Genomic DNA, 16,479 nt, shown 5'->3' on the forward strand with positions numbered 1-16,479 from the left:
TTGGCTTATAATTTAGCTTCTCTATGCACAGCTATAGCAATGTGATAGGGTACAAAGGTTGATTTCTGGGCTCTGATCTAAGAATTAGCGGTCAAACCCTTAAATTTGAGCAATGAAAGGCTCTACTTCCTCCCTTTTCTTGTTGATCAGATGATAACCTTTTAGTTTACATTCACCAACAGGGAAGTCTGTTCAGTTATGCTCATGTTTTCCTTTCCATGCTGTATGGTGGGCAAGGAAGGTGGTATTGCCTTCACACAATCCATCCACGTGTTATCCATAAACATGAAATAGTGGGTAGCATCTGGATGGGATGTGGCAGGAAATTCATGAGTGTCAGATGTAGAAGGAAGAAAATGAGTTGCTGTTCAATAGATCTACAAATTTTGAAAACACAATCTACTTTACTTCTGATGAAGTTGACAACTGCATGATAACCCAGCCATGTACACATGGTATTTCCTAAGCTGTCATCAAACAGAAACGTTCGGGTAATTGCTCTCAATTCATTTCATGTAGAGTAAGACATTACCTACCTCAAAAATAAAGCTTTTGCCCTCCATAATAAAATAAACCCACAAATTTAAAATATTACCCCATCAAGATGTCCTGCTTTCGGGAAATAAAGATCTCCCAGATTCCCTACAGGAAACTAACTACTGTGTTTGCTGCTGCTTTTTTTTTTTTTTTTTTTTTTTTTTTTTTTATTCCCATTTGCTGCCCTATCCTGCTAAATTCCTTTACATTTGGAATTTAGCTATTGTCCTTTTTCAAATACTGCAATGGTGAGACAGCTAACAACCACAGTATCTGCTCTCTCTTCGTATTCCTTTCTTGGAATCAAAAATCAAGGTGAAGAACATTCTAAATTCTTTGTCAAGAAATCATACCCGTAAAAGCTGTAAGGCCAGACAGAAGAGTAAATTACCTCTTGACTTCCTTCCATGAATGTATGCTTTCCCAAGAAGTTGCCACGTTGGCCTGTACAAATCTTCCAAGTCCAGTTGCCATCGATCTGGTTCAAGATAGCGGATAAGGTCTTCCACAGTGCTAAATCCAGCCACGGCGTTGTTTAATACATCCAAGGGCAAGGCTGATGGGGGTAGCAGTGATGGGCTGGGGGCTTCTGTGTGGTGCTGCAATCAAACCCAAGAGAAGAGCACCAGTCAGAGGCTTAATGGATCTGCTTTGACAAAGTGCTGTACTTTACCAAGTTACATAGCTGGGAAAGTTTATAAGTGGATAGCTTGTTTCCAAAGTACAGTTTATCTAATAAGACAAATGACAAGAGTCAAAAAGTACCTAATTATTCTTTAGCAGTAATTGTAAACAAACTCCCACTGCAATTTGCCTACTTCTTATACTTCCAGCCTTACAGCCAGCATGCCACTACACCTGTCCTTTGAAGATGTTCACTGAGTGACAGATGGGACTTTAGAAATAGAACAAAGGGTGATTTAAAAATACGGCCCCATTTAATGGCATTTCCCAAAGCCCTCTAGAAATATGAAACATTTCACATTCTGCTTTTCCTCAGAAACTTAGCCATAATCTTTGTCTTCTTCTCCTTCAATGCAAAATATTAACACACCCCAGTATAAAGACAGCAAATATTCTTGCTCTCATCTATAGATAAAAAACCCCATTAGTTGTGTTTAATACAGTAGCAAGAATTATGTTTCTGGTTAAACAATAATGAACAGAGTAATAACAACATCTGGCATAACTAAAATTATTTCTCCCTTATGAAAAGAAAAAAATGTTCCAATTTAAATAAAAAGTATTTAAACATTAAAATTGAGTCCTGAAAAAGTACTTTTCCACAATGCAAACTCAGTGGACAGAAGTACTTAGTCAGACAATTCAAGCAAAGTGAGGCATCTGGTTTTGTTCACTCTACAATCTGTTTAAAAATTATGTATTGATTTATATTTAAAAAAAAATAAAGAAAGGCAAGAAGGTAAGCCTAAGTAGGAAGCTGCTTCTGAAGTTTAGGCTTTAGGCTTTTCTGCATGCAGACATTATCTCCACAGTACTGCACCAGAGCAATTCATCTGCATCATGAAAGGAAGATGAAGAAAAATTTGAACCTGCTGCCAATTTAGGGGATGGAAAGGACAACAATACGTGTTTATATAGATATTTATATTTAAAAATCTTCATACCACTTAGTGTCAAAATGGCACTCTCTGTACTGTAATGTGAAGTGTGAATATACTGTAATTTTTTCCATCAATGGTAGGTAGTCATTTACCTTTTCAAAATGATCAAGGAAATTGATGAGAAATGTAACATTTATGCTGGAAAAGAAGATTTAGTAAAATAATTCTTGCAACACTACTCACTCAGAAGAAGTTTTCAAAAATATATATTCCTGTGGTAGCTATATCCCATACCAATAATAATATTTTATTTTCTGTCCTCTAAACTCTATTAAATATGCAGTTTTGGTTTCAGCTAAATATGTGGTTGAAAGAGCAGAAAATGGGAGTAACCACCATGGCCTTCCTATTTTTTGCTTCAAGGCTTTCTCTCTCCACATCTTCAAGAAATGCAGCCACTAGAAGGATTTGTACTGCTTTTTAACTGGAAGTCTTGCAAAAATATTATAAAACATAGATTAAGTGTTCTGCTACTGTTAATTTTACAATATTTTCATCTTGCTACTCATTTCCAATAGAGTTGGTGAAACAGTTGTTTCCCATTCTGGATGAATGTGGTTTTCAAAATATTAAAATATTTCTTTGCTCCATTGCCTGCATTAAAAATAGTAACATGTTGATCCTTCTATTACATTATGATAATAAATCAACAGATTCTGGTCTATAATTTAAATAGTTTCTCTTAGCAAAATACGCTACTTAGCAAGGTTCGGACCAGTGCTGTGACTGTAATTCAGATGGTCAAAAAAATAAACATTCCAAAACTTTTCTTCCTGTTTTTCTCCACAATGCTGTAACAGCCACATTTCCCGGTTTGCAGGTGCAGAGTTTTACTAATGTGAAAAACAAAATAAGTGGTAGAACTAATAACTGAATTAAAAAAAAAACCAAAAAAAACCCCAACTATTTTGTTTCCAGCTGAAGAATTTACTTCAGTGTCTTACTTCTGCTGAGATTTTTGTTGCCAGAGAAACAGGTGGATTCTAGAAGAAAATGTATTGATCTAGAATCTATTCCCATAATTACAACTTATAACATACACACTAAACAATATATATATAGCAAGTAATCCATCAGTTTATGGTATTCTGGATTCAATAAGCATTTCCTTGAGTCCAAATGTTGTGAGGATATGGTGAAATCATTGCACTTAATGGGAATACAAAGTTGCCATCACTTTCTAGTCATTCTCACAGCCACCCAAAACAGAAAGAAAAAGTAATTAAAACAGCAACATTATACAACTTTGAATGTCTTAAAATGAAGTCATTAGGATCTCAGGATTAAGAATGATTTTTCCAATAATCTTTAATGTTAGCCAATTTATGTGACAGTTAAAATGTACCAAAGATTAAAGATAATTGATATCATAAAACTATAAATGCTGTATATTGAATTTGTGACATAATAACCTTTATGAAATCTCAATTCAATAAACTGTTCAAGATAAATGGTACTTCTAATTATACTTTACATTGTTTTTACTTGCTAGTGGACATTAATTATTTTATAATTTAAATCTTTTGGAAAGAACATCCAGGGCAGCATAAGTGGTACTCCTTCCAGTGACTAAAACTATATATTTGAATTCTATACAATTTATAATTTTACTTGACTTTCTCAAAGTTTGACATCTATAGGCAGAGTTTATACATGCAATAAGGTTTTACTCTCAGAGCAGAAAGCAGAGATTACTTGAAATTAAAGCAAGAAATTGAGACTTGACTTCATTGATGGTACACACTTTTTAGAGCAAGCAAATGTGGAACTTCAGCATAATTCTGAAAAGTAACACCAGAGCAGCAACTCAGAAATGCTGAAATGCTTCTTACTTGAAGTTTTCAGTCACTTTATAGTAAAGTCTATCACTGCTGCTGCAATTCAATGTGTATTTCTCTAGGCAGTCCTACAGGGGTGCCTCACCCCACCTGCACACCTGACACTCTCTGGTGTTCTCAAGGCACTCTCTGTGCAGAGCTGTGATATCAGCATTCAGTGGGTGTCAGGGAGAGATGCCATTGCACAGCAGAATGGGGGTGGGAAAGCCTCCCAGGAGGACCACTGATAATCTCTAGCTGTTTTACCGCTCAACATTGATGGAGATAATGATCTGATAATGAAGCAGCCATCTGTAAACTGGACATTTATCCTATAGATGGCATCACTTAATTTACTCAACAGAAATTTCTCATGTCTTCTCTAACAGGTCAGCTAAAAAATAATCAACCTTTGATTAACATAGATTTATTTATCTGACAGGGGAGATACAAGCCAAGACCACAGACACTTCTGCTGTCCAAATACTGCAGCTATCCAAAATATCTTCCTTGATGGAAACCATTTTCTGGGAAGTGATGTTCTCCAAGCTCTGCTATAATAAATACTAATTGACAGTAAACACTTTTTCTGCCATAGCAACACATTCTCAACTCATACCAATGTTTTAGGTTTGAGATCACCTTTCTTATTTTTCTCCTGAACATGAATAATTTGTCAAGATACAGTTGACAAATACATCAAGTTCTCTATATGATTCCTCTAGTTAAAAAAAACCAAACAAACTGTGGTTTGCTTCTGGAAACAATTTCAAATTACTTTAATAATCATAAATATGCTTAGAACCAAGACAGAGACAAACAGTTGCATATTTACTGCTAGTTAAAATGATTCAGGATGAAAATCAGAGCAGAAAATACTGAACTTCTGCTAGCCTGCACAACAGCCAAGAATGACAATTAGTGTTGGATCAAACAGAAATTTCTTCAGGTTTGTTTACACTGTATTTCTGTACATGCACTTAGCTCTGTCAAAACAAATACCACATGGAAATCCCCTAAATTGTTTACAAACATGCAGGACAGGACAATAGGCAAACTTTAGACAACAGTTAAAGATATGGGCTTGGAAAAAAGGATGGAAATTATACAGACTAATGTCACAAGACTATCTAGTCCGGAACATCCCACATAACAGTGCCCCAGAAAAGATTTAGGGACTAAAATGTGTCTTATGGTGTTTACAATATTAGTTGTGCCCTATTAAGGAATCAAAACTACTCCATCTAGCCTCTTTTTCAAAGGGAACAGAGACACTGTTGTAAGTGGAATAAGAAGTCAACCCTCACTGAAGCAGCAGATCTGAACAAAAATTTCAACAAACAAATTCAAAATTATCAAGTTGAAGTTCAAGCCTAAAGTATGATTTAGTATGTAGCCTAACTTGAAGACTTATGATTAATTTCTTGTTCTGACACACATTTCTTGTGTTATCCTGAGCACAGTATTTAGGCCAAACATTCATAATGTAAGGCATCTGAAAGTAGTATCTCCTTGCTATGCCAGCATGACTGAAAGTACAGTAGCTGCTAACACAAATACAGTTTTAGATTCACTCTGGCACCAGGAATTTCACAGCATACAGGTTTGTATCACAGCCTTATCAAATCTGTAAAATAAGCATAAAGGCAATTCCTTGATCTCACAAGTTCTGTGAGAGAATGAATACAACCAATGTTTTTAGATACTCATTACTGGTTTACCTGAAGAGCCCAGAAATGTGTTAGACAGATACCAGGTATAAAACTGGGTATGAGACTGGATGTTATAACCTTTCCTGTTTGCCAGTATCTGTCTGTTCTTCCCTTGCACTGTACCTGCTCCAAGGCTAAAAAATTCAGCACATAACAGCACTGATCTACAATCTACACAAGATCAGCTCTTAAGCACTATTATGATCTAAGAAAACCCTTTAATTTGTTCTTGTTTCTCAGGATAAGAGTCTCAAGGTACTAACACTACCCTCTTCCAGTTAAAGGAGAGGCAAAAAATAGTAACCTAATGCTGCCAGGAGTAAGGAATTTAATGTTTAATAATGCAAGCACTAAGACTGGAAAAACAAAAACAAGTGAGTCAAGTACTTGGCATGACAGGACACTTACAAGTACTGAATACTATGTCTAAAATAATTACCTCCCCACAAAAGAAATCCCCACTTTTTTTCCCTTTCTTGTCTTGAAGAAAATATTGTCAAGCAGTTTCTGAGTTATGACCCATTCAGTGGGCACAGTTCAGAGGTGTTAATAAAGATCAGTGTAGTTTAATCAAACTAGAAGGGACTCTATAAAGACCTCAAAGGAACCTAGTTTCCCCTGAAACCCAAGTAGGATCAGTAATTTGAAAGAAATAACATATTTCTTTTAATGAAATATCCTCAGAGTTTGTTGGAGTTTTTTTAATTATTATATAGGAACACTCCAAGTCCTGCTTAGATCTAAAGATATGCTTTTGAAACTTATAGTACATGCACATTCTTGTAACACGCACAATAAAGAGCCTGTTTTCTTCATTTACAATCACAGGCAACCCTCCTAGAAGCATCATTAGAAGCTAGGAGAGAAAGCAGATATCCAAATCCTTCCAGTTTGCCCTGAGGACACAAATTTCTCCGCATAACAATGGCTCTTTGTTTTCTCCCATAAGTACACGCAGTAATAGGTGTGAAAAGACTCCAGGAATCCTGACCTAGCTGAAAAAGCACACACTTTTACTTGCTTGCATCTATGCAGTACAAAAGAAAAAGCACTTGTCAAATTCTCTCATTTTATGAAGACATGTTCTCTGTGCAACATTAATGAGCACTGCTAAGAAAGTGTTAGTCCTTCCTGTTCAAGTTGCAAGGCAGAAGGAAGTGAGATGATCTGTAGCTGGGCCTGTGTGCAAACACCCAAGCAGAGAAATCAAGTTCCAGGATCCTCTTCTTATGCCTTAAGCAAAAGAACAGGGGGGAAAAAAAAAAAAAAAAAAAAAAAAAAAGGGAAAAAAAAGAAAGAAGCCACAGAGGCAGATAATCAATTTAGGCTGCCAAAACCAGGAATAAGGTAAGGATGTTTATTGCACGTGGCAGAGAAGGAAGTCAGGAAGGCTGCCACAGCTCCCATCCATTGCAGCACTTTTTACTGCTTCAGATGAAGTTACTATCACAGCAGCAAGAATGGCTGCATGGGAGGCACATCACCCTGGGGCTCTGAGCCGGTAGGTTTGGTGAAATAAGCTCCAGCAGCACTGAATTCAACAGCTCTCTCTTTCAGCTGGCCTCGCTTCAGGGATGCAGCCTCTGCCAGTCAAATGACACACAGATAGAGGGGTACCAGCCCTCCCCAATTTAATGCTTCTGCAAATGAGAACCAAACTGCAGGATTACAGCACCCCTCTTTCCTGGGCCTTCAGCTCTCTGCCTTCCACAGGCTCCCTAAATTCTCTGTTCCTAGAGTGTGCTGCAGCCTCTTATCAAAAGCTTGTTTAGGCTCTCCTCATGTGTGTGCACTTTCATCTCACTGAGGACCTCATTTGCTGATGAGTATCCATGCATGCCCTTGCACCAATTTACATCTTAAAGCCAGAGATGTCTTTCCAAACTCTACATCCATATTTTGGTAACTGCATTTTGAGGATTGCCTTCTGAATAATATGTAAACTCTACTCTCCATAATCATCAACAGGAGAAAGATCCCAGAGATCACAAGGGAAAATGAACACATTTGCGCCTTTCCGGTTTTGCTGTCATGGGTAAGAATAAAAGAATAAAGACATGCAAAAGTCTTTAGCATTGGATGCTAGCATTGGATAGTCTGCAGCATTGGATAACAGTCTTATAGCTTAACTAACATCATAACATTTCCTCAGGCTAAACGTGAGATAAAATGTTTTTTGAAAATGCTTAAATATTCCCCTAAACAGAGTTTCTGTGCAGTTCACAGAGAAGGCCTGGAATTCTAATTGGGCTGGAAACAACTGCAAGATGCTCCCAAGGAAGCATGGAAATAGCACAGGATGTCACTAACCATCAGCATTCCTCTGGCAAATTGCAGCTTTTTGCTTGAAGTCTATGCACACTGACACCTTTTGAAATAGACAGTATAGGTGTGAGAGACACTCTGTGAAGACAGAGCTGACACATTTAGAGTTAGCTCATTAACTCTCAGATGATGCCACCAGTAGGAATAATCTCTGGAAGCTGTTTTCAAAAAACTTTAGTGATTGGTCACTTATCATAAATATATATAATCATGTATGTGTACATAAATAGTTGTGTTTATATATGCATAAAATACAGTGTGATTTTTTTTCTGTGGTTGCATGTATCAGTAATAAATCACAGTAATTCAGTTTAAAGGCAAAAAGAAGAAAGCTGATGCTCAGCACTGTATTGTATGCATATTATTATCAATACACTCCATCATGATAGTTTAGGGGTTTCCATTCCTAAGAAATATATACACAGACACAACTATCTTGGATGCAGGTGCAGGTTATTCATTTTTTCAGTGCATCTGCTAAGTCTCATTGAAGCAGCCTGTGCTACTTTATGAGTATTTCATTAAGCACTACCAAATTACCTGCCTCTCCTTTACTGGAAGCATTTGTTTTTTTACAAAATGACCCAGTGATTCTTGTATTCTTTTTGGTAAGAACTTTCATTCACTGATTTATTCTTCCAGCTGATTAAGGAAAGAAGAATTGTATAAACAACTCTTTTTGATCAAGCAAAGCTGTGTTGCCAGCATCTCTGGCAACTGCAGAGATCTCAAGCCATGAATCATGTAACCTCTGCAAACCCCAGAATCCAGGAAGCTTGCAGATTCAATCAGATACTTGCAAGGGAAGTCAAATTCTGATGCCATTTTTCTACCTTTCTAATGGGTTTTTAATTGTGTTTGCTTGTACTCGGAATTTGTGGACATGGTAGTGAATAGGATTCCAGATAGAAGATTCAAACAAATGTAAGACATCTCATGACTTGGTCAGTTTTTGACTCAGTAGGCAAAGACCCAGCCTTACTATTCTGAAACCAAGACCTGATGAAGTTGAAATTCACTGAGTTGAACAAAAACCATTTAAAAGCAAACACTTAGCCTGTGATAATAGTATAGAACAAGTAATGGCACAGATTATGTCCAAGACAAGAAACTTCAAAGTCAGATCAGTATGTCAGTAATGTCATTAACTCAGTAATCCTGAATTACTTCCTGAAATAATTTGTCTTTTTTAATAATTTTCAAATTACTGTAGATATACAAACTATAGGTTTATTATCCCAGAGTCTGGGTTCCTATTAAGTGTGGCAGAGTAACATTTAAACCATAACTAATTCCAAAATCTTAATTTTAGTGAGCACTCTCTCCTTTTTATACATTTCTTTCTTCTAAATGAGACTTTAAAACAAAATTTAGAGTGAGCTCCCCCCACACCATATAACTATATATATATATAAATATATATATTTGCCATAAGAAAAAGTCTACCCTTTGTATCCTAGTAACGACTGCTAAATATTTTGATTTCTGAACTTCAGAGTAACTTTCATTATAACATTTGCAAACCAAATTTATGATATGCATTTAAAACTGGCTGTTCCTGTCTCATGCATGAGCACATGGGAGGGCTATACCTGCAACTTCAAAAAAGCTATAGCCCATAGATAATGCTATGTCTTGGACAATTTAAATTCTTAATAAAAATATTTAGTCTAATTCATACCATGGGCAATATTAACTTCTATATACACATTTTAAAGGGTATAAAGTGTGTTTGTGTGTATATACAGATAAAATACCTGCTGAAAATGACTGAAAGTAGGCTGTGTATAGGCAAAATGAAGTACCAAAATAATTTATTGAAGTCCAGTTTTTCTCATCACAATCTCACAAAATCTTTCTTTGGAGAAAGGTCTTGTTATGTGCTTACAGCAAGGTGCTAAAATAGGCAAATCCCCCAATGTCTAAAATTCATAACCTTCATATCTTAGCATTTCCTTTTTTATATTCACAGAACTGTCCTAAACAAATTAGCAGCTGCAGTGAATCCTTACAAGGTGTGGAACGTGTGAGGGGACGTGCAGGACAGGTGCTCAGCTATTCACATCTCATGGGACTGCTGCTGATTGCTGCAGGTTAAGTTTTGGAAACAGAAAATATTTTCCCAGGTAGTAACTCTGTCCTCCCTGTCTTAGTGCCTTCCTTTCAACTCTCCCTTATTAACTACTCATCACAGTATTTAAGGACATCTAAAGTTTATTCCCTGCTTAATCTAGCTCATTGTTAAGAGGTCATTGCAGTCTTGTACCCATTTGCAGGGCAAAACTCTATATTGGCTATTTGCTGACTTTTCCAAAAAATGTGATATTTTCTCCTCATATAGCTCCCACTGAAGAGTAGAAACTCTACAGATTTCAAGTCGAACTCTACAGAGACCCTTATAAAACCACACCAATATTTCATTGCTTGATGACTTTCTGAATATACCCACAATTACATTTTTATGTTTCAACCCTAAGCTCTTAAGGGAGCTTCCTTTTTGTTTTGTGCTTGAACTGTCCTTGTGATTAAAGCGATAGGGTATTTAGTGACTGCTTTAAATAGCAGTGACATCACTTTGCACTAGAATATTCCTTCATGGACATTCAAATGCATGTGTTGACAGCTAAATAAGAAGTGTTTTTTTCAAATGCTGCTATAAATAAACCCTTTACTTTCATTTTGGAAATATAAAGTTAAATGTAATTTTCTAGGTTGTCCTATTTTGATGAATGTTGTATTATACCTCCAATTCCCTTCTAAAAGGGAAACTTTATAAAGATTTATATATCAAATACAGGGAGCAAGAAAGAGAATATCTCTTCTCAATATTTCTAATGATATATTTTTAGTCTTTTTACAGTTTATATTTATTGTACAGAGACCCTGGATCCAAGATTTAGCTGAATTTTAGCAGAATAGGATTCTACCACAGCTTAGGATGGTCCCCTGAAACTTTGATACTATGCAAGTCCAGTATACACACCTGAAGGCTGAATTGCAGAACACCTTTTACTTCAGTCAGGAGAACAGGACAACCTGAGTTTTGTTTACAATATGAAATTATCATCAAAAAGGAGTAATAACATTGTAGTTGAACTGACAGCAAATAAAGTGGCCAAATGAACCAATGCAAAAAGAGATTCCTGCAATCAGATGGCAGGGGGCACGTAGATGTAATCTACATCTGATCTGTTTGCTCAGATCTTACTGCAAATAGGGTTACTGGGACTGTTAATCACTGCATGTATAGACACACCTAAAATTCAAGCAGGGAAAAGCTGTGTCTGCTATATTTATGACTTACAGAAGCCTTTCTTTTATATTCTGTACACAATGCTCTAGTTCTTAATTGACTGACAGCAGCTGACAAGGAATAAACAGTCATCATAAGTGCAGCTGTTCTGAACAGAAGTTTTTGTACACTCTTTCATAACAGGGGATATGGCCAGCCATATATTAGAGGACACCATGTCTGCAGACTTTTTTTTAAATTCCTCATTTTACTCAAAACACATACAACAGCTTAATGAAATTAAACAACAGTGTTTGGAGTTGGTGAATGAACCAGTCTTTAAGTTCCCTCTAGGAACTTCCCCACTGGAAATGGGTAGGTGTTCTAAAGAAAATGTTTACTTATCCCAGTATGCTCACAGGAGGTTCATCAAACATTAAATGGAATTGAAGGAATCAAACATTAAAGGAATGACCGTTTGTTACAACTGGAAAGTGTATTTGTGAATGTACAATGAAAATTACTTCTACAGTGAATGCTAATTTGACCCTTCAGTACACATGTAAAATTGCATTCCACAACAGCTTTCTTTTCATTTCATATCACAATAAAATGAACACACCCAACATTCCTGTATAGCAGACATTGCAAATCAGAGCTTGTCCTGCCTTAAGGTAAAAAAAGTCCTTGAACAAAGCATTACTTTGCAGGGAAAGAACCTCATCTCTGTCCCAATATATCCATTCTTAGTGTCATCAAGCATTTCATGTTACCTCATTATACTTTGATATTTAAGAAAAAATATTTTGAAATCCCTTGTGTTTAGGAGTAAAATATTAAAAGCTTAAATGCCAATTCATAAGTGGAGTCTGAAGCAGAATAAACAGTGTTACAGAGAAGACCAAAACCTGAATAAGAGAGGATGGGATCCATTCAGATATTTTCAGAACAACATCATAAAAACATATATCGAGCTCCTAGAGAGGTCTCAGCTGAAATGCAGTGTTCAGATTTATCTCCAGCACTTGTGAGACCCAGGCAGAGAGAAACAGGATATTCACATGAAAGAGCAAGATGAAAACAAAAGCGATAAAAGATTAAGTGATACAACTTTCTTTCATCTTGACAAGACCAGGCTGACAGGAGATAACAAACAAGCAAAAGAGCATCAGATGATCAGCTGTTCCCTAGTCCATCAATGGCAAGAATTATTTATGTTAAATGCTTGAAAAAAGTTTTACACAATGTAAAAGTGTGCAACAGATGATATGGGGGATCTCTGAAATCTTCATCCCTGGACTACAGGACCAGCACTAGAATCTAGCAAGAATGAGCTTAGTGTATCTGCTCCCTGCTTGGAGCAGGACAATTGCTCAGAAAAGGTCCAGTCCCACTGAGTTCCCTTCCAGCCTTGCATCTCTGTGACTGTCTTGCAAAACATCTACCTGGTAACCTTGATCTTTCTAGAAGATCTGTAAAGTTATGCTGAGGGACATGCTGAATTTTAGAAACAAATTGATGCTAAATACTTTTAAAATCTTTTTTCACTAACTATGCCAGGAGCTCTCCTGAATACATAACCAAATACTTTTTTTCCTCAGTAACTCTTCATCCATTTGAACATTTTAACCCTTTGGATTTAGTAAACTAATGGTACATATAAAAATAAATAACTGCATACCAGTATACCTAAATATAGAATAACTGGTAGAAAAATACATATTTTTTTTTAGCTGAATGTCAAACCACAAGCCCTCAATTAAAATGAAAATGAAACTACTCCAATTTTGGACTTTAATTTAGCTACTTTCTCTTGAAGAAAATTAGGGAGTCACAGACTTTTTAATAAAAGTTGTTTCCTTGGAGTAGCAGAAGATCCTTTGGCAATATCATTTACAATTTCTTTGAAACCTCAAAATAGCATGTAATATAACACACTTGAGAAGATGGTTTTAGTATCAGCTATAAAACAAAAGTAGATGCATTTCTGCCATGCTCTACTTTTTCAAAGCTATTTAAAATTGATCCTTCAAAGATGGTTTGAAAGCAGACTGCTTCATTCTATTTCTATTAGTCTCCCATGAAATTTGGTGCTGCTTACAGCATGAACAAATCCATTAAAATAGAACAGGCTGAATTTTAAGGCACCACTATAAACAACTGCCTCAACCTGATTCTTGGTGTTATTAAAAATGAAATAAATCTTTGAAACAGTCTAATTACTTTCACTATAATAAATAAATATATGTTTTCCTTTGTATATGCAATTCCTTTTCAGCCCTTTCCTTGACAAAAAAAGAAAAGAAGGAAAGAAGGCATCTGCCAAGTAGTAAACCCATAGTATCAATAAATCCAGTATTTTTTAGAGAAAATATCATTCTCCTGATGATTGCTAGTTAATCAGCTGTCTTCCATTAAGCCTGATATCTTCAGCTATAACAATGTCACTGTCCACAGATGTGACCAAATTCCCTAATAATCTCTAATTAATTTCATGGTCAACTAGATGAAGTATCTTGACATAGATAGACAGATAATTATATTCATTTGGGCTTGCTAACATAGTATGGGTGTGGTTACTCTTTCTAACAGAAATGATAAAAAATTATTCTGCTTAACGTTCTCAACCAGGCCATTAATCTTGCTTGTAACATTTTAAACGAGGCTATACAGGCATCGATCGTGGCCCCAGTCCTGCCACCAGACTGTTTACAGCAGCCACACTGACTTAAAGGGATGTCCCTGTGTGCACAGACCTTCATCTGGTTTCCTCCTTTCACACTACTCTGGTTTTGCACGCTCACTCTGCTGGAAAGCTGCGAAGTCAAAACACCTGCACAAGAAAGGAAGTGCTGCACACTAACACTGCACTAATCAGAATCCATTTACAAATCACTATCTGGCTATCTGCCATACCTTACTTTTTTTGAAAGAGCTGAAGGTTTTCTTCAATTTAGTATTTCAATAGCAGAATTTTAAAAGAGTTGCAAAGCCTTTTAAAGATGCACCTCTCATTGTATTCCCCTCATGTACCCTTTTTAACATCCATTTGAAAAATTAATATTTATGCTTTGAATTGCATATATGCTTAAAATATCCCCATGTCTCTTATTTTCCCTTTCACTGATTCAGCAATACTGTCAGCTTCTGATGATTTAACGTAGAATATATGGAGCTAATTACAGAACACAAGACATCAAAAACTGTGGTTTTCTAAACTTTATTTAATTGTGATTTCACAAGCTGCTATTCACTGCAATCTAGGAAGTGGTTAGATGTAGGGCTTATGATCAGTTTAAATAAAAAGCCAAAGTGTGAGGCACTGGTTGTACCTGAATTTTCCAGGTCATAAGAAATATGACTTTCTGTAAACTGCAGACGCTGGGTAAAGTGGGGTTCAACAGAAAGAAAACGAAGTGATTTGCTGCCTTACCCTACTGGACTGAAAGATACTGGCTAACCACAAGTTTCTGACCAAGTCAGAAAATGCTCTTCTGCATCCCCAACAAAGCACTATCTCAGAAATAAGCCAAATAAGATAATTTGAGATTATATTAAAAAGGCATTATTTACAACCAATGATCACTGAATATATATTGTGGTATGTTTTTTCCAGGGCATGATGGACAGACACTGCAAGAAGAGGGCAAAAACAGGGGAGGCAGGGGAGAGGGAAGTGACTTTGCAAGGACACTCAACCGAAGAGATCTCTGCATGGCTAATTCTGGTGAGATTTCTCCCACCTGCTCCCACAGGGAAGCCCCATGAGATTTTATTTTGTCTAAATAAAAACACATTCTGAAGGTTATCAATAACAAAAATGAAACATAATTGAGATTTTCTTCATGAATTACACTTTGTTAAACAAGTTAAGTGACTGTGGTCACTGCCCTGCTTTGCAGAAGGAAGACTCAGTCTTGTATTTGGAGAAAATATTTTCTGTTTTTGTAAATGTTTATACATTTGAGATACCTAAATGCCAAGAAGATAGTATTATCATGTTCTTAGCCTTCTTTCATTATTTACTACTTAATTTGAAGCTACTTTGCATCTTTCAGATTATCTGTGCAGTCCCAGTGGACCAACAAGGATTTGAATGAACAAATTAGGATGCGTGAGCACTAATCACTTGGGGAATGGGAGGGAAGACAAATTGTCATTTCCAGTACATCACCATAAACTTAATGTAAAATGCCTGAATTTAGATGAGTATAAATTACCTTTGTAAGGCTATATTTCAGTTAGGAAATTAGAAGAAGATATTTCGCTATGTAACAATTCAGGTTATATTCTCTTCTCAAACAATATACTAGTATTAGATATGGGTTACCTTAGCAACTATTAAGTTCTTAAAGAGAATTCTGAGAAACCAGGATACTTTAGTAAGCAACTAAAACATTGACAACTCTTTTATTTTCTTATCTCCTACAATTCAACTTCTCCCACAGAAAAGTAAACCAATTTTTTGGTATAACCACTGACTAATCTCAGAATGAGAGCATCAATACTGTTTTTAACCTCATTAGCATCAAAGCTTAATTCCTCCAAGCAATCTCTACTTCATTACTGAATCTGGTCCATGGTATATAGTTCACTTAATTAGGAGATTAGAGGAATACATAGATGCTGGGCAGAACATTAATCTCAGTGTAATAAATATGTATAGGGAAACAATTATTTATCAATTAATTAGCTAATACATTTAAAAAAAAAGAAAAGAAACAAAAACAAAAACCCCACCAAAATCTATTTAGGATCGAATAATGAGACCATTATTGTGATGGTATGGTATTGTTTTATTGTTTTTCAGACTCACAATACCTAATAGTTCCTGTTGAAGGCAATGGGAACAGCATGTTTAAAAATGTGTCACCAGTCACACTGTAAATGACAAAAGTACTAGAATCAAAACTTTCAAAGATTTCAAGCCTATAAATTGGAAAGTATATGATTATTATTGAAATTTCTGTAGCGTTGTATATGAATAGAAATAACATTAAAATGGCATGCAATAATAAGTTCAAGTTGGTGCATTGTTAAAATAACTTTAAAATACAATTATTCATCCAGTAAAGCCCGCAAGAACACCATTTGTAACCAAATGACCTAGCCATAACAGTTTGGTATTATAGCAACTGCCAGTTATCACCCCTTGGGTAACTTGACTATTATTTCTCTTTCTCCTCTGAACATCAATACTTGGCAGACTGTAACTGGGGACAGAACACTGT

General features: G+C 35.9%; 1 protein-coding gene across 1 annotated transcript in view; it reads right to left on the reverse strand.

The window, feature by feature from the left end:
* The window catches only part of PDGFC (platelet derived growth factor C), a 120,458-nt gene that overhangs the window by 5,915 nt on the left and 98,064 nt on the right, over positions 1–16,479 (reverse strand). The window contains exon 4 of the mRNA XM_058838574.1: positions 929–1,136. Within this exon, the coding sequence (XP_058694557.1) occupies positions 929–1,136 (208 nt within the window). The remainder of the gene's footprint in view (positions 1–928; positions 1,137–16,479) is intronic.

Source organism: Poecile atricapillus, chromosome 4 (assembly GCF_030490865.1).
Source record: "Poecile atricapillus isolate bPoeAtr1 chromosome 4, bPoeAtr1.hap1, whole genome shotgun sequence".
In the NCBI taxonomy this organism is placed as follows: Eukaryota; Metazoa; Chordata; class Aves; order Passeriformes; family Paridae; genus Poecile; species Poecile atricapillus.